The 26,723-nt window shown below is 41.0% G+C and overlaps 1 protein-coding gene across 3 annotated transcripts; it reads right to left on the bottom strand.

The window, feature by feature from the left end:
* Nucleotides 1-3,210: 3,210 nt before the first annotated feature.
* On the bottom strand, nt 3,211-22,396 carry RNF170 (ring finger protein 170). 3 transcript variants are annotated; one of them, XM_069861933.1, is made up of 5 exons: nt 21,628-22,396; nt 9,864-9,972; nt 5,585-5,658; nt 4,985-5,095; nt 3,211-3,931 (listed from the first exon to the last, which is right to left on the bottom strand). In XM_069861933.1, the coding sequence occupies exons 1-5, from the start codon at nt 21,682-21,684 to the stop codon at nt 3,626-3,628; spliced, it is 657 nt and encodes a 218-aa protein (XP_069718034.1). In that variant the 5' UTR covers nt 21,685-22,396; the 3' UTR covers nt 3,211-3,625. The 3 variants fall into 3 exon arrangements, with proteins under 3 accessions (XP_069718034.1, XP_069718035.1, XP_069718036.1); XM_069861934.1 differs by lacking the exon at nt 21,628-22,396 and adding an exon at nt 15,295-15,412; XM_069861935.1 differs by lacking the exon at nt 21,628-22,396 and adding an exon at nt 15,261-15,412.
* Nucleotides 22,397-26,723: the final 4,327 nt, after the last annotated feature.

Below are 26,723 nucleotides of genomic sequence, written 5' to 3' on the forward strand. Positions count from 1 at the left end.
CCGTGAAGCACTGGGCATTTTGTGTCAGTAATCCCTGCATCCCAGGGACAAGGAACAATCTTCTGCTTCGGTCCAAGCGGCCAGGACCTCCAACTGTGGGTGTTGCGGTGCCAGTATTTATGGTCTGGCCGCAAGCAGGAGCAGCACAAGGAACAATGTGACTGCCTCGATGGCCTTGAGGTGCTGCCCTTTTTGCCGTGCTCTTCACAGGTAACTACACCTGGCATCATGCATGATCCTTTTAATTTTAGTGTCTGCTACAGCTATGATCTAATTCTACTGGCAAGTTCCCCTAGGGTTTTTTTACCCTGATTATAGTACTTTGTTGGTGCCTGATATTTCCGAATCACTTTTGCAGCTGTGCAGTCTTTTTCACTATGTTTTTGTCCTTTTCCTGCTCTCCTTTTTCTGTCTCCGTTCTTGGAGCAGTCATTTTGCTATCAGTTATTTGTGCCATTTTGTCTTTTGCAAGTAACTGGGTCTCGGAGCACGGTGCTTACTGTGCAGAGGTGATGTAGCCCCTTGTTGGCATTAGCAGACTAGGCTGAAAAGGCACGGTTGCTGAAAACACGTTCATAATGCAGGTGCATTCCTTCCACCCTGCCAGCTGTCTCGCGGAGTCAGCCCTGAAACCGCCCAGCTCTCCCTGTCCGTTCTCATCACGTTGCTTCAAGCTGAACCCGCGACAGCAGGTACAGGGAGTGCAGAGGGAGAAAGAGGGCTTTCTGTCCTTACGCTTGTATTTGTCAGTTCTCAGAAACATTCCTAGCTGCCTGCTGGCCTAATCCAGTCAGCAAAAGGCTTTACTTTGTTCCCAGGTAATTTCTGAGGGCTGCCCTAGATAGCTTGTCCTACAAGGTTCTGCCAAGCTCATGTTGACAGGCCCTGGCATAACTGGGCTGTGGAAGGAGAGTTTGTATACTGTGGTTGTATACAGCACAAATGTTTTGCCTTGGACAGTACAAATTGTTTTCATCTTGCAAGATCCAAACACTGCCAATGCCTTCTGGGAAATTGTTTCAGAAATTCTTTCTCTGCCATTTGTTTGTTACTCCTTAATAAAAGGTACTGGTCTGTTTACAAAGCAAACCCAGGGTCCCCTGTGGAAGGAGAGGATTAAGAAGCCAGGGGTAACAGAGGAGTATATGCAGATGAACTATAGCTCTGTTACAGGCCACTGATGAGAACCCTTATTTTCATCAAACCATGTGCTGCCACCCTCTTGGCAAGCCTGCATTATGCAAGAGCAGCAGCCTCCAGTCCCTTTCCAGGGAGTCAGTATTCACAGAAATGGACTCCATCTTTATACACTCTGCTTGACAGAAATTCCATTCTTTAGTATTGGCACAGGCTGTAATTCCCACTTAAATGCAAACAGAAGTTACACAATAACAAAGTTACACTTAGAGAACTTGGAAAATAATTGTTTCAAGAGGGGGTTTTATGTTAGTAGTCAGAGCTCAAAAACATCTGGTAATTTTTTTAAAGAAACAATGCACTTCCTGCCTTGTAGTTCATGGAAAAGCAATTGTTGCCATTTCCAAAGTACTCATTGTTAAGAGAAACAGCTTTACAAGTTCAGGGACAAAATTAAAGACAATGAAAGTTGATGGGAATAGAAAGAAACATCATAACAAAGAGTATAACAAGCAAGAAAACGACTGCAACATAACAGTATATCATAGCTTACAACTCAAGGGCACTATAAAATATGACAGCTGAAAATCAATAGAAGAAAGAAACAGTTGGAGACCAGCATATTGTGAACAATAAATATTCATAATTTTCATGTATCTATTTTAATATACAATTCATATGTAAAAATGAAGGCCACTGGCTCCAAATACATATCAAATGTACAGATTATGCAGGGACAGATGTGTTGGGTTGTCTGGCACTACACCAGCATTTTTAACTCCTTGCAGCTCAGCACAAACACACCCCAACTTCAGCAAACTTTCCATAAACTTCCTGCTACTTATATATCATCATTACAAATTTGGCATTGATCTCTCTGGCTGAACTGGTACCAAGACTTACTAGGAAATCACAAGGAGCGTATGAAGTCTAGAAAGGAAACAAACAGTTGTGCTGACTTTGTTAAAACTTAGATGCACAGAGTTCAAGGAAGCTGTCTACCTTGCGTAGGCCCATACAAAAGAGTTAAATGGAGATTTGTTCACATCTCTTGCATGATTTTTTAATGCTTTTCTCCTTTTGTAATGCTTCTACTTTATAACTACATTTTTGTTCCAAGCCAGTGTTGCTACCAGTTTCATGTTATCCATTTTAGAACCAGGATTGTTCTCACTGCAGAGCTGTAAAACTCTGTGTTCCAGTGGATGTATCATCAGCTGTGGTAACATAAAGCACTTATACAACATTTTGTAGTGATACTATCCGTCTCCATTTAGCCCTGACCTGGCTAATTTTGGCAGCTAAAACCATGCGGCTGGACTATCAATTCCTTTCCCCTCACCCTTCAGGGAAAGGGGAAAGGAAAGTGAGAGGAAACAAAAAGTCTTGTGGATTGGAAACTAAAACTGCAGTTTTAATGAAATTATTAATAAAAAGAATAATGAAAATAATTAGTAATAAAATATATACAAAGATAGGAGGTTGTACCCCTGCTGCACCCCTCGATGACTGTACGTAACCATAAATATTGCAGAGCAGACATGAAGGAATGGGCCCACAGCTAGAAGAGAGCTGAGCTCAGGAACTGGAGTCAGGAACGCATGGATCCGGGATTAGGGGCAAACAGACAGATGAGGTCCTCACTGGACATTGGCCATCACAGAAGAGGAAGGACCCTCATGGTCTCTCAATTTTATACTGAGTATGATGTATATGGGATGGAATACTGTGTTGGTCAGTTTACGGTCACCTTCCCTATCCACCCTTCCTTGCCGGTGCGGCCCTTTTTCACCAGCGCGAGGATGTCCTTGAGGATAAGTATAAGGGATAAGTATAAGCATTGGCCTTTCTGCATACCAATGCCCTGGTTTATCACCTCTGGAGAGAAACTGTCTGAAAAACATGCAGTTTGCTTTCAGAAAATGAAGTTGACTGAGTTAGAGTCACACAAAACTGACTTTAATTTAGCTCAAACCACAACTTTGTTCTCTTATTCCATACCATTTATGTCATGCTCAGGTAATTACTACTTTTATCATCAACTGTATATATATATATAGCCAATTTATGGCAATAGAACGCTGTCATTCCCTGTACAGCTTGCCGAGTTCTCCAATTAACATTTTATTCAAATTCAGCCATGATGCAAAACGTTAAAGTTTATGAGTTCTAAAACTCTTCAACTGCAAGTTGTTTGGCATTTTAATTTTAGGCTCTGTTCATAGCTCTAGGCATTTTCAGTTCAGTCAGTTTGTGTGAAGATACGTTACAGCAAAGTGCAGCATGAAGGAGTCTAGCAAACGCACAGCAGTGTGCAAAACCAGCCTTCTAGGCACTTCCACCTTGAATCTCTTGGCCATGCCAAGTATTGCTGAGTCCTGCTTCAGCCTTTGTCAGCAGCAGAATGACAAATCCAGCATACGCTGTCCTGATTCAGACAGAAGACTGTCATCACTTGGTGAAGTGAAGGAATCCAAGTTTGAGTTGGTCAGGACTCTGACAGCATGCTCTCAGCTGCGGGCCTTGCCGTATTTACCCTGTTTGATGCAATTTGCTGACAAATGTTTATCGTGCAAATTAAAAGAAGGGAGACAACCACCATGTCATCAGCTGTGCCAAGTGTCCTGCAGAGAGGCACAGGCTTTGCGTCACATGGAGAAGACAAGCATATGATTGTTCCGAAGGAGCAAACAGCAACTCTTAGGAAAAAAATCCATATGAGAGCACCCCGGGTGAAGATTCCTCGCAAGGCACGAGTCAGGAATAATGGCATGTCATAAAGGTAATCTGCAAACTAAATATTTAGACTAGAGTTACACTGTTTTGCATTCTGATGCCTGCAGTTCTCGAAGATGAATATGTCTCATAAGCACTTTTAGATTCACATCTCTCAGATGAAGAAGCTTTCTGTGCTGTCCTAATCCACTTACTGTTCAATTGTTTTGCAGTATCTAGAGGCACATCTCTAAAAGGAAACCCTGCTCTGCCAGCACTTTGAAAAGAAAGTATTATGCTTGAAATTGAATTGTTTTGGAAACTGGGCCTGCCCATCTTTAAAATCTGTGATCAAGTGTAGCCTATGAATGCTTGAAAATGAGGTCTCAAGTCTCACCTTGGTGTGGACAGGAACCGTAGGAATGAGTGATTATTCCTCGTTATTAATGCTAGCTTGTCAAGTTGAAAAATAATATTCCCCTCCTCAGTGCGTAGTTTAGTCTGTAGCTTGAAACAGACTCCCCAGTCCTTTCAGGCTCCCTACCAGGATGTGACAGGAGATGATATTTTTTTTTTCGTGATATTCTACACCCTGTCAAGAATGGGCCTCTCTTGTGCCTTCAACCCTCATCTTTCACATCATCTCCACTGCCTGTCATGTCTCTGTACCAGCTGGGATTCCAGCTTTCAGAAAGTGCAGAGCCAGTGTGTGCTGCTCAAATTTGGCAATACATGGCAGGGGGGAGAAGCTGTTTTCTAAGCTTGAATCTGATTTGAAATTTTAGAGGCAAGTTAAAATCCTGGAGTTCAAATCTGAATTGAAATTTGAAAGTTCCAGCCTGACCACCTCTAGTTCTGCTTTGCTTCTTGTATTTGATTCCACATTGCTTTCTCTTCCCTCCCAGCATGATTCCAGGAGGACTGCTGTAAATTAGGGACTCTGAGAAGCACCTTTCCTAGAAGGCACTGGATCCAGCAGTGGATGGTAACACTTCCACTATGGTGTTGTCCACGAGTGCAGAAAAAGGTAATTCACATAACAATATGTTATAACTAGTTTTCGTTGCTGGGTCTCTTTCAGTCCTCCGTGTGTTGCACAGAGCAAGGTAAATGTAGGTTTATAAATACTTACGGATCGAGGTTGCCCTGAGAAACGCTTGTTGTAGTCACTAATGTCATGTGTAATTTGTTTACTTGGCTTATCCTGTTGCTTTTCATAAGAGATGTTATCCAGAAGAACCACCTTCATAAAGAAAGATGGACATTAGCATGGTGTATTTTAATCTCCAGGATGAAAGGTAGTGTTCTGTAGTACATGGCTCTCCATAATTCTCTCTCACAACTGGAGCTTTGTCCAACTCCGGTAGTTCCACAGCAAGAACATTTTCCTTTTATAACCTGCATCCATCCTTCCAGCACAACAGGCAGCCTCTGACCAGGATGAGATGAGATTAGGAACTTCCACATTGCTTTTTATGGAATGTTATCCCAGCGATTCAATAAACTATGCAAAAGTAAAATGCTGGAGGCCTGTTTAATATTTCAGAGTTGCCTGGTATGACTTGTGTGAAATAATAAATGCCAACGGCTGCAGGGTCATTCAAGTCCATTTCAAAATGGATTTTGAAATGCTATGGAAAATTAGAGGATAAGTAGGGTTGATCCTAAGAGCTCAAGCTTGTCATTTTGTGTATATTATAATGCAGATGTGTACAAGGGAGGCAAGTCTTACCTTCTGTCTGCAGAGAGGGCAGGTTATTGCTGCTAACCAGGGACCATGTTTCCAGTATGTGATCAGACAGGAACCTACCAAAAGAAAAAAAAAATGCATTAAGATATCTGAAATATACTTGAGGATATTTAATGTTTACAAGGAAGGTATGAGGATTCATAAACCCTCTTTCTACAACTGACTAAAAATTAATGTAATTCTTCACTTTCATTTTAATACGTGATTTTGTTCTGGAAAGTTACTGTAAAAATGGAGCCTTAGCTCTCCCATGTTGATGCATGGACCTCCTAAGGGAGTCTTTGATTCAGATTCTTTTCCTGCAGATTGAATCTTTTCCTTGAAGCTCCTGGACTGTAGTTGAAGCACTCGGGAATATAGGCACCCTTTGGTGTGCAGCGTTGGCTGCTGTGGACAAAAGCAGTGCAGCTGCATGAAAGTGGAGTTCCTGCAAAGCCAGTATCGCTTTTAAGGGCTATGACAGTCAGTTATCCCAAATAAACCAACATGTACAGCTGAAGGACAGCCTGGTACTGCAGGAGCTGGTGGCACAATACTTATCTTGCAGATGGGCTGTCATACATGGGGTTGTTTTGTTTGTTTGCTTGCCTTTTTTTTCTTTCTTACTATAGTTCAGCCCTGATACCCTTCTGGAACTGCACAGCTCTGGCTGAATGAGTTGCTGTGTTCTTTTTGATTCTTCTTACCCAGACAACTGCTAACTAATTTCCACAACAACATCATCTCTTCTTATACTAAGGTCTCAGGTGTGACAGAGGGCAGAGTCTGAGGATGGTAAGATTAGGCTGCACCTGTAACAGAGCAGTGGCTGACTTACATGAATGTCAGCGCTGGCACTAACAGCAAAACCAGCAAAGCATAAATAGCATCTAATCAGAAGCAGCACAGCTTGACTTTCAAGCTTCTGGGCGCAGTGTGCAGTGTGACAGGGCAGGAAAAAAATCATTTAAACTGATGAAATTTGACAAGGACCCCAGTGAAAACAAAAGCGGAACGCTGCATTGCCATTTTGATGGAATTGTATTATTGAATTGAACAATTCTCTTTGTTCTTAAAAATAACCGGCAAGGAGTTTCTTTTAAGCAGCATTATAACTAGAAGTCTTCAGGACCCCTCAGTGCAGCATGCTTGAAACCAAGTAAAAAAATGTTTGTGGTGCTATCAGTTACGTACTTTAGACTAGGGATGTTAAATTTGGCCCAAAGGTATTTTTTATGAACCTCGCTCTGACTTGTGCTTTTTACTTTTGTTTTCATTTGAGTGTAGGTCTTTTCTTTACGACTCTCTCTTTGTTTGCATATGCAGACCAGTTGGCTGGGCACACGGCTGTCTCTCTCGAAATCCCCATCCGATGTGTTTAAACCCAGTCTGGCAGCCAGCCTCCAGCTTTCGCTTGAATTTGTGCATTTGACAAACATCTTTCCTAACTTCAGCAAGTGCTTTGACCCACTGGGTCCCAGTCCTGTATCATGATCCAGACGGCTGTATTGCGGTGCCTGAGCTCAGTCCCAGTGATGAGAGTGAGGGGCTGATGTTCTTCAAGGGCTTTCAAAAAAGAAGCCCATAGAAATTAAAATTTGTTGCATGCAGAATCCTTTCTTTAGTGGAACAGGAAAGGAAGAACTCCTCTGAAGTTGACCTACTTGTGCTTTGGTGCATTTTTCATAAAATAGGCAAAATCCTGTTTTAATCTAGCCCACCGAACGACCTTCTGAGGGAGTCTGTAGGTTTCTCTAAAATACCTCTGTGGTTATTGTTAATTAGAAAAAAATAATATTGCTCAAGGATCACTTTTCAGTTGAACTTCCTGAACATATGGTTCAAACTGAAGCTGAAAAGGAAAACTTCAGGACAAACCGTATGAATTACTACTACTAATAAAATCAGACATTTTTTATAAGTCCACATTAATCTTCTTTAAAAGCTCTGGGATGACCATATTTTTTAAATAAAACTTTTACCAGAGCGGAATTTATTAAGAGAGCTCAGTGTTGCCTTAGCTCTGTTCCACAGGGCATCAAGAGCGGTTTTATTACTGATTTCAGTCACAACAGACTTAGATCTACACAGAATGGTTTTGATAAGCCCAATGTAAAGTTTTATTGGTTTAAGACATGAAAACCAGGCATGTTACAGAGGCCGCTTCTATAAACATAGTCATAGCAGATGTAATGCATTGCTTTGGAATCAATGCTTCAGAGCGTAAGTGATTATGTACTTGAGGAAAGTAAAGCCTAGCTAAACATATACAGCTAATGATAACAATATATACCAAGCTCGTATAGGGCACTTCTCCTATGCGGATCTGGAAATAAAATAAAAATAAAGTCTGTATCATTATGTCATATCCATAGATGAAAAAGGGAAAATGAACCAGGCCAGAGAAAGAGGAAAGCTGATGATCCTTGTTGTTACATCTATCTTTGTACTTGAAACTGTAACTTCTGTGATATTATTTAAAACACATTTTGAGGCCATATGCTTACTGTTTGTCCTGGACTGAATTATATTCAAAGCATCCTTTTCTTGTATATTATAAAACAATGTTATAAAAACATGAAACAACCTGAAGTATTAAATGGTGGTACTCATGAGGTAGATAAGCCCTACAAAGTGTCCCTAGCTGCTGGTGATCCGCTGATCTGCGGTGGTTTCAGAGGATGGAGGATGTGGCAGAGGTGATGAGGAGCTGTGCTCTGCAAGCATCAGTCTAGAGAAAAGTGACACTTGCTAAAGATAAAAATGTGCTTTTGTTGTACCAGCTTTAACAACATGATCCTGTTGTTTGCATTTGCACTTGGCTCTTTTTATGTAAAGAGCAGAAGAAGTGTAAATGGCCTGTAAATATAACTTGCATTTGCTTTAAGGTCTCTGTAGAATGCCAGAGCACTAGAAAGGAGCTTTATGGTTCTGACCATTGTCTTCTGATGTGTCTTGGTGTGGCTTTATCAGGTATTGCTGCCTCCAGCTGCCTGCCTGCCCTTCTGCTAGAGGTTACTGGTCTCATGCTGCACAGTAGCACTGAAGCACCTTCACGGGCAGTTTCAGCCTCATCAGGTCATGGACTCCACTTCTCTTCTACCAGCTCTGCTGTGGGGAACCTGATAAGCAGTGGGCAGTGAGGTTGTAAACATCACCTGCAAATTCACAGGATGATGTATCTCAGATGTCTGAGAGAAAGGCTGGTGGCCTTATCCTGCTGCCTTTGAGTGCAGGTGGAGAGCTCACACTGGCTCTAGTGGTGCAGAATGTGGGCCATAAAAACTCTGAAATGCCCTTTATAAATGCAATTATGAACATAACTCCCTCCACTATTCTGTGCTTCATTCTTGTATTCTCTTTGAAAAATTATTTAAATGGTATAATCCTAACCATATGGTTTAGCAGCCTCAAAGAAGGCATTTAGCAGACACGTTTGTCTACAGAATTATGGTTTTACTTAGATAATCCAGGACAAGTAAAGTAAGTAGGACAGGAGACCACACCACAGGCAGCCTGAACAGAAGGACCTTCTAAATCTGGATCTTTGCTGTTACGACAAATCCTGGGCTGGAATAAACAATTACTGAGCATCCATCATGATGAGGTATCTTTGAACTTTTTTATCCGCATGGATTTACTTAAAAAAAATTAATTACTATTAATTTTTATTATACACAACCAGTATGTGTAACTTTCACTAATCTTTTTTGTTTAGAAAACTTTTACAGAGATTACGCCTTCTCCTCTAGATCCCTTCTGCTTTGTTTTAGGCAGTTGTTTCACATGGGAACCAAGTCTGTGCAACAGAATCAGACCTGAAACCATGGTGTTTTACTCCAGATCTTCTCTGGCATAAATACAATCAGAATCAATTTTATGGGATAGCTGGACTTCTATGCTTGATCGTGCTTGAAGATAAGACTTCATGTTCATTATATCTTGAACTTCTACAGACACAAACTGTATGACTATTAGACTGTTGATTTTTGTAAGTTTTTTTCATAATTGAATACAAATTGAGTGGGTTTTGCACATTTTCCCCACTCCATGAGTTTGTGCCGTAATCTAACAGGATCCTGTAAGATGATCTATTACCTCTTAAGACTTTTTCAGGGGGATATTGAGATGGGACTTCTGCTGCTTCTAGTGAGAGAATTTGCTTTAATTTCAGGGAGAAGGGCTTGGTCCTGGTTCTTACACAGGACATGAGATCCTTGTAAGAAGTGTGCTGCATTTAGTAGCCTGTATAAGCACTGCACTGTTAATCCAGAAAATTTACCACAGAATAAATGTCCACAGTTGGTTTCTACTGGGAAAGTAGCTGTCTGGAGACAGATGGGGCAGCCGAAGTCACTGTCATTACAAGGTTGCCAAATTTGGACTGGTTCCTGGAAGAGAAGAAGTACAGAGTCTTCGATATAGTATTTTGATTGACATATTCCGTTTGTTAAGAATAATATACTAAGATTAGTTGAGAGTCACAGAAATTAAGTATAGATGTCATGCGTAACTAGGTGTTACCTTGGCAGATACTGACAATTAGGCACAAAGAAACAAAGTGCAGTGTGTAATCCTACAAAAAAGAGTGGTGTTGGGTAAGATCATGATGCCACGTTTCTGCTTCCAGTGATAAATCCTCACTCCACTGGATATTATTTATGTTTTGACAGCCAGTCACGTTTGAACTGCTGGCTTCTCTGGCTGTCATTAGTCAGACAGCACCTGAAGCTGAAGTCTGCTTCGGTAGCTTTTAGATCTTTTCCCTCCTGCTTTGTAGTCATGTCTATCAGTTAAATGTACTGAATTAAAGTTTGGTGCATGCTCTGCCTTCTTTGGGTGGCAGAAGTGTATCCTTAGTGTGTACCATAGGCTATGTAGCATGAAGACTGCTTTATTTAAGGAAATAAATTGCTTCCAAACAATCCTTCCCTTTGCTTAGTAAAGTCTAGAATTCAGAATAATATTGAGCTTTATTTTTAGAGTGGGAAAATAAGAATTTTGTAAGCCTCCAAATTGCTAAAGAGGCATTTTGAAGAACGTTTGTATTATAATTTCTGTAGGGGAAAGGCTGAAGTATGTACGTTGGTCCACCAGCCTTTGCTCCTACATCATTGCCTGAAATCAGTAGAAGTCTATTTGGCAGTATATTCCTCTATGCCAGAATTGTTTGATACAGTGGGAGATTAAAAAAAATGTTCTTTATTTATATTGATTCCTTACCACATGGAGAGTTTTTGCTACCTTTGTTATGATGCATTAGGTAATCTGGAATGGGTGATGGACCTACTTTGTCTTAGCACACCACAGAGAAACTTGCATTGGATCATAAGTTCAATTGCCATCACCACAATGAGGTCAGTCTTTGAAGAAAATGTAATAATAATGTGGCTAGTGTCCTGTCTTTCTCAAGTTAAAATTATTTCAGTGTTCCTGTCAATCCTAGAAACAGAGGAATGCTTCTGAAACTGGAGGGAGCTTCAAATGGCATCAATTACAGCTTTATTTTGTATTTTAATTAAAATTTATGAACTTCACATGTTTCTTAATGGCCACAGAGGTCCAGCATTATATGGAGTGGGTATTATTTCTCCATTACTGAAGTAAAGCATTCAGCTGTGATGACAACATACTCTGGGATTACGGTATCGTTATATGCTTGCTCTCCCTTGTTGCCCAATTTAGATTGCTTAATTCTTTTTCAAATACCTGATTGGCACCTGTCTACATGATGGATCCACGAATACACTTCCAAGTATTTGCCTTATTTATAGAAGTTTTGATAAAGAGAAAATTAAATAGATTCAATATTTTGCATGTCAAATACTGGAAGATCCAGAGGACTGTGAAGATTCAATTTCATTTGGCCACAAGCAAAGATATTATTTAAGTAATTAGTTTTTCTAATAATTCCGGGAAGGAAGAGAGAGGTCATCATGTAGCTCTGCCAAACGAATGAGCCAGAAATGGGGTCTCTTGCCACAACCACGTCTAAAATGACAAGTTCACCAAATCTCTTATTTTAAATCACATCTTTAATACAAATCTTTGCTTCCTATAATGAGGGTCTGTAAATAAGAAGAACAATAAGTTTTAAAACAATGTGCCATAAATGCTGGAATAAGTCTTTCTCCTTTATGGTTTGTGAAGTTATAGATGGTTTTTCTGTTTCTCAACATAAAAATTTCAGTTTCTGAAGGCATCTACGTTGTTTTCAGATTTTCCTCTCCATAGACTCTAAGATTATCTCCTGCTGAGATAACCACTACACAACAGCCCAACAAGGCTGGGATGACTGCGTGTGAATAACTAAAACAGCAATGATTGGATTCAAGTCCAGTTCACCAACAGGTGAACTCTAGGCAAGTAGGTTTTAACGCAATGCTACCCCAAATTCACATAGCACATCACACTCCTATACTCTGAATTCCCTTGCAAAAGTCATGGGGTATCTGCAGATTCAGAAGAGCATTATTTCAGCTGATACAAGCTGTAACAGTTGTCATCAGCTGGAGATCGGCCCTAGAGCAGTTGTATTGTTAAACACTGCATACATGACATAAGCCAGTTAGGTAATCTACTCTTTATTTTTGCAAAGTAATATCACACACATTTCTTTAGCTTTCTCTCATATAACAAAGGAACTAAATGTGCTTATGATTGTGCAACAGATACTGAGTTAAGGGAAACCCAGCATTCCTAGACCGTAACCGATGGAAATTTTGAAAAACTTTCTTGCCCTCTGTAACCTCAAGTTGAAACAGTTTGTCTATTTTGTATTAGAATGTGTTGTACAATAATTGACTTACTATATGAGTCCTAGGGGACAAATTATTATAGTTGGTTTTTTTTTCTAGATGACTCATCTTCTGCTGACTTAAGGGACAAGTCAGCAGAAACAGAGTTTATGCGGTTCAGAAAATAGAAAAACTGAACGTGGCTGTGTTGCCGTGTGATACCAGTTCTGGCTGCTGAGGTAAGCTATGATGCAAAGGGGCTGGAAACTCATCAGCTGAGGGCAAGTTGCTGCTGAGACCTTGAAAATGCTCTCAGCATTTGAGTTAGAGTTAAGGCTCTATGAATTAAAGCAAAGAAGCAGGCAATGATCCTGTGCTAATGACAGCAGGTAATGAATATGTGCTTGTATTCAATGAAGAAAAAAAAAGTCCTTCAAACTCAATACTATGAAGCAGGATTTTTTTATCTTCTTGTAATCCCTCTCTTCCTGAATGAAGCAAGGTGGGAAACAGGACCAGCTCTGGCAGGATGACTCACAGGTGACAGATTCACAGTGTAGGGGAAACTGGCAGTTCGTCATATATACAATTAAGCAGGGAATGTTCTTGTTATGGATGCTACACAATTCTGAGTTCAGTGAGTGCTGGGCATCAAGTACCATTAAATGCAAATATAGTACCTCTGACTGAGGAAGTTCCAGAACCATAAATTGCTAGAGAATGAAAGAAAAAGTGTTCTGGAGAGGCATGATGTAATTGCCTGTTTCTTTATTCTTCTGTGGGCATCTTTTGCTGTAGAGGGGACAAGATGGCCCTGGTTTGATCAGCTAGAGTCATTCTTAAATCAATAGAGCATTTGGGGCGGAGGGGAAGAGACTCAGGGTCACCTTCAGCAAAGATGTCAGTGGCTTAGTCTTGTCCTGAGTAGATAGGCTAGGAAAAATGTGCCAAATCTTTCATTTAATAGATTATGTGCACATAATCAAATTTCTGATTTACTGAGTCCAAGCACTCAAAATGGTGTGTGAGTTGGCTTTATCCTGATTATAAGAGGACTTCCCAGCTGGATCTGGTAGAAAGAAGACAGATGATATCTGGCATAGGTATAAGTTTGCCAGAATTAATTTACCCCTTCCAAAAATTTTGAGCCAGCCTTTGAAGATTTGAAGAATGCAGATTGATTTAGAGATTGAAGGAGTGATCATGGCGGTTAGTGTTTTCTGTCATGAGGCTGTAAGTTTTTGATGGCATTAAATAGTCTTGACAAAATAAAATATTTAGTGTGACGCTGCCTAAAATGGCAGATTTTTAGGAAGCTTCCTCTCTTACAGTAGTTTGACATGTCATCTACAAACAGCACAATTAAAATTGTCATTCCTGTTAACATTTTAGGATGGAGACTTCGAGAACGTCATAAAAGCTCCTGTTTCATAGCCTTGTGTTTGGATGTTGGTGCCTCTCTCGCCTTTGAAAATCCCAGTAATGCCATACTGAAAATGTAAAGTAGCTTTGATGAATAAAAAGGGAACTATGGAAATAGTTTTCCAGATATCACACTGAAATTAGGTTCCTCTGCCAGGAGAGGCAGAGAGAGAGGCACTTCTCTCTGCTGTGAGAGAAGTGGGGGAAAAAAGTGTGAGAGAAGTGCTGGCTTGGTGCTTTTACTGACCAAAGAGATTCAACACCCATGTCCAGTGAGAAAACAGTTATCACCACACTGATTGACACCATCGCAAGTTTCACCAGACGAGGCACCAGCATTAGACCATGGACATAAAGAGTCTCCCTATGTAAAAAGTGCTGAGGGAAGTAGCAAGGCGATGGTAAGTTGAATGCACTGCAACAGGGAGGCTCACATATGCCACAAAAGGCTTTTTCAAGACTTGCATTAGGATTATAGGAGTTCTAATGGATGATGATGTATAGCGCTTCATGTCAAATTTTAAAATGCTGGTTGGCAAAGACCATGGGAATTTTACATGTTTATTTTTAAATACAGTTTGAAGCTTTTCCAAAATCGGGTCCTTAAGTTTATATTCCTTTTTCAGTGAGCACCACAGGTGTTAACTTGTTTTGGGGTCAGATTTGCAAAAGAATGCTCTGTGTAGGTCCTTCATCAGAGGCCAGGCTTTGAAGCTGTTCCAGCCTAGAGGGTCCCTATGTGACAATCAGATTTTTGAGGAAAAGGAGATCTTTCCAAATCTGGACACATCTCTTGGCTTAAAATGAAAGCTAAGCTTTTCAGAAAATAACTCTAATGGAACTCTGTAAAATCAAGGCTATTGTACTAAAATGCTGCCACTAGATTTGATCCATTTTTCATACTTGCATGCAAAAGAAAGAGGTGAAGTAGTGATCTGATTGTTGATTATGAAGCCAGAAGCTCCTGGGTATAAACCTATATCTCCTTGACACAGTTCAGCTCACAATACCTTTCAGTTTTATCACAAAGGAATGTAGTTTTAAAGCACCAGTGATGAGTCCTTTCTCATCAGCATGGCTGAAGAAAAGGAGTTAAAGTTTAAAAAGCACTTCACAGATTCGAATGTGAATAAACATTTATTATTTTTTCCATATGCCATTATTTAGTAAACCAGACCTTGCTTTGAGGTTTAAGCTCATCAGGAAGGCATGATACTGTGTGACCTGTCAGGCATATTCCTTTGATAGGTGACCAGCTGCTCTGTGTTCCAATTTCAAGGCCAGTTAAGACTATTAGGAGGATGATACACAGGACAGCTTATTATTAAACAATACATACTTAACCTAATCACAAGCAAATTAAAAATATAATGTATTTTAAAGGTAAAAAATGGTTCATGCAAATTTTCCAAAATAATATACTGATTAAATGTATAAATAATTCAGCTATATATATATATATTCAAATGTATAAATAATTCAATTATTTATTCATAATCATTCAAATGAACACTTCCTACCATGTTCAGAAGACCTACATACAGCTGGGCTTACCATTCCTCTTTCCGGAAATGTCTGAGAGAAGCTGAGTAGGTTGTGCCAGCTGACAGTGTTGGTGGGGAATCCTTCATTAAGGCCAGCTATGCATCTTTGCCAATTATTAACTTAGTTGCCCAATGGCAAGGGTCCATCATTTTCTTAATCATGGTCATGAAAGAAATGTGGTGGTTTGTTTGGGTTTTTTTTTCCCCTCCAAAAATAGCAAATCCACTAAAATAGCAGAGGATTCCTGGAAAAAAACAAAAAAAATCCCTCCCTTTCTAAAACATCTAAATAAATCTTCTCCCCCCAAAGACAATTAACATAATTGAAAAGATATTGCATTACTATTTTTAAATATTAACTTGATCAAGGACACACTACAGGTATTCTGATCACCTGATAGAGTACCAGCTTATCAGTACGGTTGTGAAACAGCTTAAAACTTGCCAGACACTTATGATACTTTGGAATTGCAGAAATTCAGTATTAGGTTGAGTAACACAATATTGTCCAATTGTCAAGTAACGTGTAGGATTTAAGCAAAAGGTCTGACATGCTAAAATCATTTTAATAGCTGGGCATGGATACTTCATAAGGTGTTTTTTCTTTGTCATTCTCTATGGTCCCTAAGAAAGGCTTGATTTCTGTAAAGACATTCTCCAATGTTATGCAGCAAAATTAAAAAGGAAACCTGTTAAGGGCTGGGGTTTGTGCAGCGTTAACCACCTTGATCCTGATTCAATGAGGCACTGAAGCACATGCCTAATTTTCAGCCCTCAGGTAACGCATAACCTCTTATGGAGGGATGGAGTTGGAGTCAGTAATATTGGAACAGAAATACACTTAAAACAAAAATAATGCTCCTGGCATTCCTGCTGAAGCAGTGATAAGCTAAACAAACCACTTTCAAAGACTAATAACCAGATGGGATTTGTAGCATAAACAATGCTCCTTGTTAGTCACCAGTCCCCAGGTCATCTTCCTCACTTTGTTACAGATAAATTGGCAACAAATGAAAGACTGTATGTGATTTCCTGCCCTGTGTATGCATGCGTCCTCGCATGCCAGTGTGATAGTTGTCATTTATTATTTATCCAAGTATGTATACAAATCTACATTGTGATTTAATCACTAATTAAAGGTGCCAGACTGACAGATGCAGAAGCTGGAGCCGTTTCTTTGTCCAGAGAACTGACGCCATGTAAGCGGTAGCATCCTCTCCAGGCTGTTCCAGTAAAATGCCTCACCCTGATGGACTCCCCAGATATCTGAGCATAGCTCTTTCTCTCCAGACTTCTCCCAACTGCTCTGCTCAACATGTTGAATTTGTAAAGGCTGCTAACAAAGGTGTCAGTTATCCCTGTGATTTTTAGAAAGAAATGTTGGACCAGGTCCAGAGGAGAGCTACAAAGATCATCAGAGGTCTGGAACACCTCTGTTATAAGGACAGACTGAGAGAATTGGGGTTGTTCAGCCTGGAGAAGAGAAGGCTCCAAGGAGACCTTAGTCCAGTACCTGAAAGGGACAAGAAAGCTGGGGAGGGACTTTTTACAAGGGCATGTAATGATAGGACAAGGGGGAATGGCTTTAGATTGGAGGGGACAAGATTTGGATTAGACATTAGGAAGAAATTCTTCACAATGAGGGTAGTGAGGCACTGGAACAAGTTAACCAGGAGAGTTGTGGCTGCCCCATCCGTGGAAGTGTTCAAGGACAGATAGGGCCTTGGGCAGCCGGGTCTAGTGGGATGTGTCCCTGCCCATGGCAGGGGCATTGGAACTAGATAATATTGAAGGTCCCTTCCAACTCAAATCATTCTACAATTCTGTGATTCCAAATGTTTATTCACTGGAAAATTGGTTTGAACGCATTTTAGCTAGGCCGCTTGAGTATCTGATGAGTGCTAACCAAAAATAATTATTTCAGTAGTTTTAGTACAGAGATGAAACCCCTTCTAACTAAATACTAGCAAAAAGTTTATAGATGTTTTTTGAAGGAGCAATAAGCCCAGAAGATTTCCTTCTACTTGACAGGGGCTGTATGTATAGTGCTACAGCTCTTTGGCAGTCATATATGCCCCTACCTAATAGAAACGCTAGTCTTCATCTTTGAAGCTGGATGCTATATCTTGCATTGTTTCAATAAGCAGGAGCTAGGTTCCATTTCTTAGATCACTCTAAACTTATTATTGCTCAGTTACCATTACAGCTCAAAGTGCTTCCCCCCACCTCCAGGCACAGCTAGATGCAGCACAGTACTTGTCTTGCATGTTCATCAGTGTCCAGTCTTTAACGGAGAAACTGAGACTTTATTAGGCGTAATTCATTGAATTTGACTGTATCTGTTTGCCAGAGAAAGACTGTTCAGTAACAGAGAAGATCTTTTCACATAGCTCCAGAGTATTTTGAGAAAGATAACAGACACAACAAAATCTCTTAAGCTTCTATGAAACTGTATGTTAAATCAGTAAAAACACGATTGCCCCTGGCCAGCCATTCCTCTTGCCTTATTAACGTTTTTGGTCCCAGTACATGCCTGAAAGTTTCAATCCTGGATCCAGTCTGTCTAATTGCTGGTTGGACTTCTTTGGTGCTAGAACTTCGGTTGAAGCCTTAGAGCACAACTACAGTGTAAGTGATACTATTTACTGATAATAAGCTTGTAATTATGGCTTTGGAACTTGAGCTGGCAAGCACTTACCCGCCTGGGTTATTTTGAACAGTCAAACAGTCCCATCAAAGCCAACAGGCCTGTTCATGCCAACCACTCATTATTGCAGTACTAATTCCCAAATGTACAAATAAAGTTTCTTATTCTACTCCACAAAAGCCAACTTAACCAAAAATTGAAACTCGGAAGTATAAAGATGTGAAATAACACTTGTGGCCATGTGTTAGTGCAGGGCTATGTAACAGCATTTGATGCAGACCAGGGGGTCAGCTGAGATGGAATTTTGCATTACAAACTCTCAGTGTGTCCCAGCTGTGACTTAATTCCCTCCTGGGATGCATGAGTGCTGGTTACAGGCTGCTGGCATTGTAGGCAGGCTTCACAGTGTTCTGCTAAAATGAGGAGCTAAGCTATGAGAACTGCTATGACCCTGGTTCCTTTGCAAGAGCAAAACACGTCAGCCCAGCTGTAAGTGAAGAGCATCAGGAAAACAAGAGAGAAATCTCTTTAAATGGAAACATAAGCAAACAGCCAGTAAAATAAAGCAATTGTAACTTCTATCTTAAAAATTATGCAAGTGCAAAATGCATTTTTATTAGAAATGCCAATAAAAATAATTGTAACTTCCCTGGGACTGCTTAGAGTGAGCAATCTGTTAAAGAACAGGCCTGACCTCCCTGCTGCAGGAGTTCGCGCTCACTCTTTCGAATATGATATATCAAGAGAACCTTAAAATAGGAAAGAAAATGTGTTCAAAATTTTTAGGCAAATTGAAACTTATTTTCAAAGGAAAAAAGAAAAATTACTTTGATGTAAAAATGATGGGAAATCTAAACTCAATGCTGACAGGTGCATGCTTATTCAATACATAAATGTTGCACTGACTATTAAAACAATACATCTTATGCTTTACATACCTAGAGCTGTCCTGCAGTGTTTAGCTATGCTTGGGCTTTAGGCATTTCTGAGTTATTTAATACTAAGTGACAGCTATGAAATTTTCACTTAGTGTTTCTATTTTTAAACACAGACTTTTCTTCTTCAACTAAAGAATACTATTTAAATACTTCATTTAAAAACATGTATTTTAGTATTTTTTCTCATCAACTTATAGATGTTGAGAAAGGAATGCTCTTTAATATCTGTTAATTTCTAACTTTAAAATAATGTAAATGAAAGAGTTATTAATGTTTTATTTACTGAACCTTGTATACAGATGATAATGTTTCTGAATAATAAGATCGTGGTATGTAATAGGTACAATAGTACACAGAGTTTTGAAAATTATTTTGTGTTCAGAGAAAATAGAGATTACCATAATTAGTTTCTTTGTGGAAGTCTACATGCCAGTATCCTGGCACAGAATCCATCTGAAAGGATTACTTGTTTTTGGAAATTAAGTCTGTGATTTCCCTGATCCTGAAAAAAAACACGCTTATGAGCTTACTCTTGGAGTAATCCCAGACTGTGGTGAAAACTGGAGGTATTTGGTGCAGTATAGTAAATAAAAGCAAGGATGTTCTTAGGATCAGAACCTACAAATGGTCTTGTTGGGACACAAACCCTCCTGCCAAACTGGTGCCTTATCCAAATGAAGTCACAACGCTGCACTGCCTTTCCAATGCACCCGTGGAAACAGGATTTGAAAGTGTGAATGTGGATTTGTTTGTAACAAATACATCTCTCTCATATTTCATATCCCAGTACTGATTTTTTTTGTTACTGCCACTAACTGAAATTATATCTAAGAAATTCAATACATGTGAATTTGCAAAGCAAGGAGCTGCTACCATGACAATGCAAATAGTTCCATGATGTCAGTTAATGTCAGCTGGCTAATAGTGGCATTGCAATGCCCGCTCTATCACCTGTGACCTTGACCACTGAAAAAAAGAAGATAAGAGTACTAAAATAGGAGTGAAGATATCTGTGAAAAAGTAAACAAAAAGCCAGAAATAGAAAAGCATAGGTGTAAGATTGACAAATGTTAGAGAAACTACCGAGGCGGTGAGAGAGCAGACTAGGAGGGCAGGTTACAGAGACAAAGTGAGGTCTCGTTGAGGATAAATGATGTTGTAGAGGTGTAAACATTTTATCCTGCTCAAGTCACTGTTCATAAAAGTTCCAGGTCCTGAGATTTTTCCCTGAGACAATTGAGGTAGATCTTTCCATAAAGATGTTAACCTTTTATTCACCTGCTGTATGAAGCCAAAAGGTACAATTACAAAGATCTGGTCACAATTGTTTCTATAAGCATGGATAGTTAAGTTTTCCACCTCTGACCTGCTTTGTTTCCAGTATACCTTTGTATGGAATTTGGTGAGACAGCATGACTTTTAGCTGTGGCATTATTTCCACACCCCCCCTACTGCCCCAGTGATTACATTATATCAAAGCAGAGATAAATCCCTCATTCTCTGCGTTCATCTTTCTGGTTCTTAAAGGAGCGACCAGGTTAGGTAGTCCTCATCTTGTCTTTTTCTTTTTGACCTTGCAAGTGAATTTTCTTTCCCCAGGGGATTTTAGAGACAGCAGACTGGCCAGAGACTCTCACATCTGTAATTTTAAAAGAAGACACATCTCTGCAAAGCCTGCGGCTCAGGAGTACTGGAGGCAAGTAACTTAACTAATGCTTCAAATCAAGTCCAAGCAACTTGTGTCCAGTTATAGTTCCTTTTGCCTTCTCTTCTTCTAATAATAAAATACAAAAATCTATCTGGGGGACCCTACCAGGTTTTGCTTCTTCGTCTTTCACATGAGATTAACAATAGATTCCTACTTGGCAATTTAACAGTCTCTGTATTAAACTGTGATCTGCATAGCTCATGTCACAATATTGTTAAATAACATCTATTTAAGTTTATCAAGATCTATTTCACTGACATATGATAAAGGTTCATTAATATTTTTATAAGTACTTGATTTTTTCCTGAAACTACTGTAATAGATAAAATACACTAAAATAATGACATAATAATTGCATTATTACTATTATGGGCAACAGGTGTAGATGCATTTATACACTGTATACACACACTCACTGTATCACATGGGCTAAGATACCTATACCTGAAACTTTGTAACCAAGGACCCCAGAATTACACGTATTAATTAATTGTAAGACAGGCTAGAAATGCCAGTCTAAGCCTTCATGGTTTTAATGAGATGACTTATTTCTTACCACAGTTAAGAAATGAGGATGAAAGAAATGTTCATTACGATGTCCTAAGAAAAGTGTATAGAAGAGCATAAATGGCTCAGGAATTCCAGGAATCTCACTGGCTTAAACAGTCTTTTATTAAAAGCAAGCATTCTCATAGTTGAATTAATTCCAAGAAGGGCCTCAAGTGATGAAAGCTTTTCCAGCTAATGTGAAAATACTTGAAAGGTGCTTATTTGATGTGAAAATACTTTCACCTTTCAGAAGAGCCTGAATACAAGTCTCCTTTGATGAATATACTCTCATACAAATATTAATTTTCAGAATTAATATACAAAATATCCAGAATAACTACTCTTTTAATAATTGATAGGTTATAGTGACTTTCATCTCCTATAGCAGCCAGACAAGATATTGCAGAGTACTTTCCAAAATAAGTACTTCAGGTAGATAGTGGAAAAATTTTACATTAATTGTCATGACATTGCTCCTGTTTCCCACAGGGCATAACTGACCTGGAAAGTGCTGTAGAGCATCTTCTGAGAAAAAGGAATGGGATCTCCTTCAAGCATATCACAGCACAGGAGTCAGCCGTGCTGGCTAACTGTGAAATACAGACATGCCCTACATACTCTGTATCATCCTACCCAACCTTCTTACCTAAAACACCAATAGCAGCACCTCCTCTTCTCACCAAAAACCGTACAAGTGCAGAGACCGGAAACACTGTGAAATGGGCAGCTATTCCAGAGGTTATTTCACCCACCAGGAGTGTCTCCTTTTACTGTGTCTGGTTTTATCCTTTCTTTTCATTTCCTCAAGCTGTCAGATACAAAACAGGAGGTAAGCTGGTATCACGTTCCCAAACAGCTCATTTTCAGATCATGGTAACATTTTCTCTGTACCTCAGCCACTCCCTGCTCTGGGAGCTACTGCTCTTGTAAAATGCAATAAAGGGTGAGACTGGAAAGCAATCATGAAATAAGCCACGACCAGTGACATGTCCATCCCCATTCCACCCTCCTCCCTGCCCCCGCAGATTCTTATACCAGAACGGAGCAAGCAATGGATTGTTACGACTCTTAAAGCTGACACCAGTCTCTTGGGTAACTTTCTAGGGAGCCGTCAGCCCCTGGAGTACGGAGATAATCGTAAGACTGAGTGCTGACTGCCAGTGACCTGCAGTTTTTGGAAGCCTGTTCCATCTCTTGTGCAATCAGGAAACACAAACCTGCAATGTACTGATAATCTTCAGCCAGTCAAATAACATGACTTCACCTTGGAATCATGATGTGGGTTTTTTCTTCGTATTTTATGTTTTTTAGGTGTTCAGTTATCAATCAAGCTACTAAACATGACCGAAAAGCTGAGGATCATTTTTCATCTCATGTACTCTAATGGTGAGAGGTGTGCAGGTTACATAACTGACAACGAAGTGTCACTGGTATTTTTACATTCTTATGGTTTTGTTCCCAAGTGCTTATAAAATCCCTTTTAAATGCAGTCCTGTAAATGAGGATTTTCCAACGAGGGTATTTTTACACTACAAGAGACTCGTGTAGCTGCCACACAAGGAAAAAACATGTCTGGACGTGCGGCTTTCGTGAGCAAGCCACCAAGTAATGTCTGAACTAAATAATAACGTAAGTATCAGTGAAGATAAGAAACCCTTAGGAATTAGATTTTATTTTTAAGCCTAGCAATTTAAATTATTGTAGCAAGTGCCATTCTTCTTTGTTAAGAAAGGTAGACAACACTTACTGACAGACTGTTAGATGCTTTGTCAGGAAGGCAAAGGATGCACTACTGAAAAGAGTGAGCGCATTTTAAGTAAGTTCCTATTGTGAGAAGTAATTTAACCTGACTTTAAAATGTAGTAACAGTAGACATTAGACATCAGGAGACTGTACTGCAGTCCTGGTGGGAGGATCCAAGCTAGCCTTCCCCGTTTCTAGGATGTTAATATAGGTCATAATCTTTGATTGGCACAAACCCAGAATTTGCTGACATGCATTCATGTCAGCAGCAGCTCGTGAAGAAATTTCCAACAAGGCTTAAGAAATAAAAAAATGAAAACCAACCACTTTACTCTCCATAACTTACATAGCTTGTTACTACTTCTTCTGCCCCCAGCTGAACTCTAAGCACAGCCTGTCAGTGCTGTAGTGTTCCTGATGTGCTCCTGTGCAGCTGCAACTTGAAAGATAGCTGCATAGATTTCCATATGTATTTGACTATAGTTCTCTGTAGAATTGGTAAGTCACCAAGTGCAGTGTTCAGTAGGAAGATCTGTGCTCATAGTGGTTTATCTGGGTGAGCGCTCAATGACTTGGAGTCAGCCATTTGACGTGGATGTGTGTGGAGTGCACAGATGAGCCAATCTCTTCTGACATAATCCCAGATTACCAAACCTGTACAGCCAGCCTTTCATTTCAGACAAGTGCCACTCCCACAGATCTCAGCCAGCTGCCCTGCACTATCTACAGGCTTTAATGCCTTTCCAGCACAGGCACCCCTTATGAATAACACTTTATAGATTATTTTGAACGAGGAGCAACCCTGAAACAGGTGCATTTGGCCTTGGCTGGATCTGATTATGGTCCACCCTCCCCTCCTGTCTGCACTGTACAGCCCTCCAGTGGAAAACTCTTATCTGCAGAAGTTTTTACATGTATGGAAGATGACCCCACTGAAACAGAGTATGTTGTCAGAGCCTCAAGTGCACTTTATGGCCACACCTGGTGCTTCCACCCACACCTTCTGTCCAAGGGCCAAAGGGCCACTCTGTTTAAGATCAGCCCTCAGCCTTCAGCAGTCACAGCCACGCCTGTGCCTGGCTGTGGACTGAATTCCCAGATTGACCTCAAACTGCCTTGTGCAGCCCAGTGAGCATGGGACTGTGCCCGACTCTGGTTACCCTCACTGCGCTGACTCTGGCCAGTGGGCTGCCTTCCTTGCACTTGCGTCATCACTGTGAACTCACCTGATGATCCAACCTCACAGCTGCACATCATGGACCTGCTTTTCTCACCTTGCTAGGGTACTGTGAGATGGTGCTCTTGCATTTTCACCCTTGGCTTCACATTCCTTGGAAAGCAGCTGGCTCTACTGCCCTCTGGTTTATGTAGCATAAACCCAGGAAAGAGGAATCACCTGTAAAAACTGTATAAAGTGAGAGAGAGGTGAAATCTGCAGAGAAAGTACGTGTGAAGTCAAGAAGCTGAAATGCAGAATTTTATGTTCCTGTGAAATGGGTTGTAGGAAACTGGATAAAGGTTGGTAGGAAGTGACAGGCACTAGTATTTGATACTTCCTGAGAAGGGAAAGGACATAAAATCATAGAAAAGAGAAACAGTATGCAAATGAAGAGGGGTAAAAGAGAAATTAACTGAAGATAGTAGTCATAAAAGAGGAAAAACGTTACAAAACTAAAATGAGCATGCTTAACAGTACAAATCCTAGCACAGAAGTCTCTGGGATTTTACTGTAAAAACCTTTTATTCTGTAACCTATTTTAATAAAGTTTTTTGATAATCCTCCATGGCAACCAAATCTCTTTAAGAACCTTTGGTGAAGGAAACAGTCATAGCATTTTCAGAAATCCAAGTCCACTCTCGAGACTATCAATTCTGGACAGCACTGTGAGTCACGTGAATACAGATCACGCTGTCCACCACAATTTTAATGTCTGTGAGTCAAAGTAGAATCAGTAACAGAAAATTAAAGCATGTGTTTTAAAGTAGATAGCCAAAAAAGCAGAGCATACAATGCCTATAACAGCTATTTTTCAAGTTTAGTCCACTCTTAGGCTGACATAAATGCTGATGTGTTTTAATCACCATCCCGCACATTCCAGTAACAACAGACAATGTAAGAATCTTCGTAAAACTGAATCAGCTAACACAAAATAACAGTTCAAATCAATTAGTAATGAGGACAGAAAAGTTACTGAAGTTCTAGTGCTGAAACAGCAAAGGGACAGAGTAATCGCATTGCCTTAATGTAAGGTACTTAGACTTCTCTGGAATGTCTGAGGCAGGGTATTACAGAGACAAGGTCCTGAACCAGGCTTACCCAAGGGCTGATCAAATAAGACAATTTTTCCTATGAAACAAATTTAGTACAGGAAAGCAACTGAAACAATTTTTTTGCTTAAGGGTGTTTTTTTAAATGAAAAAATAAGTACTCCTGTGCTTTAGAGACCATGTTGTGAAACACATCAGATGAGCAGGTTGCGTGCTGCACCTCTCTGGTGGTGTTGGACGTGGTGTGGCCGCAGAGCCCTGGCAGCGAGCCCCGTGCTGGCGGGTGGGTGACAGGCTGGGTGGGGACAAGAGCCCTGCAGTCACCCTCCAGCCTCCGGCCTCCTTCAGCCCCTCGCTGGCAGGGAGGGCTGCCACCCCCAGGGCACTGAGGGGTTTGGGCAGTGCCAGCTGAGGCTGAGGAGAGAAAAAAACCCCGACAACATAAAATAAAAAGAGGCAACACCACTGTGGGCCCATCTCAGCCCCACGGACGCTGTTGGTCGAGGCATGTTGTCCCACAGCCCAGAGGAGGGTTACGGCAGAGGCTCATCAGCCTCGTGCTTGAGGGCTTTTCATCCTTTGCCTCCTCAAAAGAAGGAATTGATATTTTGGCCTCATGTGGCTCATTTAGTGTTTTTCAAGCAACTCTTGTATCCTGCTCTGAAAGCAACTTGTGGCTGTACACGGTGCCGACGCCTCGGGAGTGTGGGCTGATAGCTTAGGCAGTGCCCGCGGCTGCCCCTCCATCCCCAGCCTGTGGCAGCGAGGTGACAGCCCCAGGGCAGGGGGGTGACAGCCCCAGGGCAGAGATGTGACAGCCCCAGGGCAGGGATGTGACAGTCCCAGCCACAGAGGGTGACAGCCACAAGGCAGGAGGGTGACAGCCATAGGGTGGGGGGTGACAACCAAAGGGCAGAAGGGTGACAGCCACGGGGCAGTGGGGTGACAGCCTCAGTTCTGGGCCCCTCACCACAAGAAGGATGTTGAGGCTCTGGAGTGTGTCCTGAGAAGAGCAACAAAGCTGGTGAAGGGACTGAGAACAGGCCCTATGAGGAGCAGCTGAGAGAGCTGGGGGTGTTTAGCCTGGAGAAGAGGAGGCTGAGGGGAGACCCCATTGCTCTCTACAACTACCTGAAAGGAGGTTGTGGAGAGGAGGGTGCTGGCCTCTTCTCCCAAGTGACAGGGGACAGGACAAGAGGGAATGGCCTCAAGCTCCGCCAGGGGAGGTTTAGGCTGGACATTAGGAAAAAAATTTCACGGAAAGGGTTATTGGGCACTGGCAGAGGCTGCCCAGGGAGGTGGTTGATTCACCTTCCCTGGAGGTGTTTAAAAGACGGGTGGATGAGGTGCTAAGGGGCATGGTTTAGTGATTGATGGGAATGGTTGGACTCGATAACCCGGTGGGTCTTTTCCAACCTAGTGATTCCATGATTCCCTGTTTGACAGCCCCCCCTCAGGGTCACACCCCCCGGGCCGCCCCCGCGGCAGGTGACGCGGCCCCCGGAGGAGGCGCGGGCGGGGCCGGCTCCTCGGCGGCGTCACGTGGTGCGCGCGGCGGGCCCGGCGCTCGCGCTCCGCCCCGCGCG

Source organism: Phaenicophaeus curvirostris, chromosome 8, assembly GCF_032191515.1.
Source record: "Phaenicophaeus curvirostris isolate KB17595 chromosome 8, BPBGC_Pcur_1.0, whole genome shotgun sequence".
Lineage (NCBI taxonomy): Eukaryota > Metazoa > Chordata > Aves > Cuculiformes > Cuculidae > Phaenicophaeus > Phaenicophaeus curvirostris.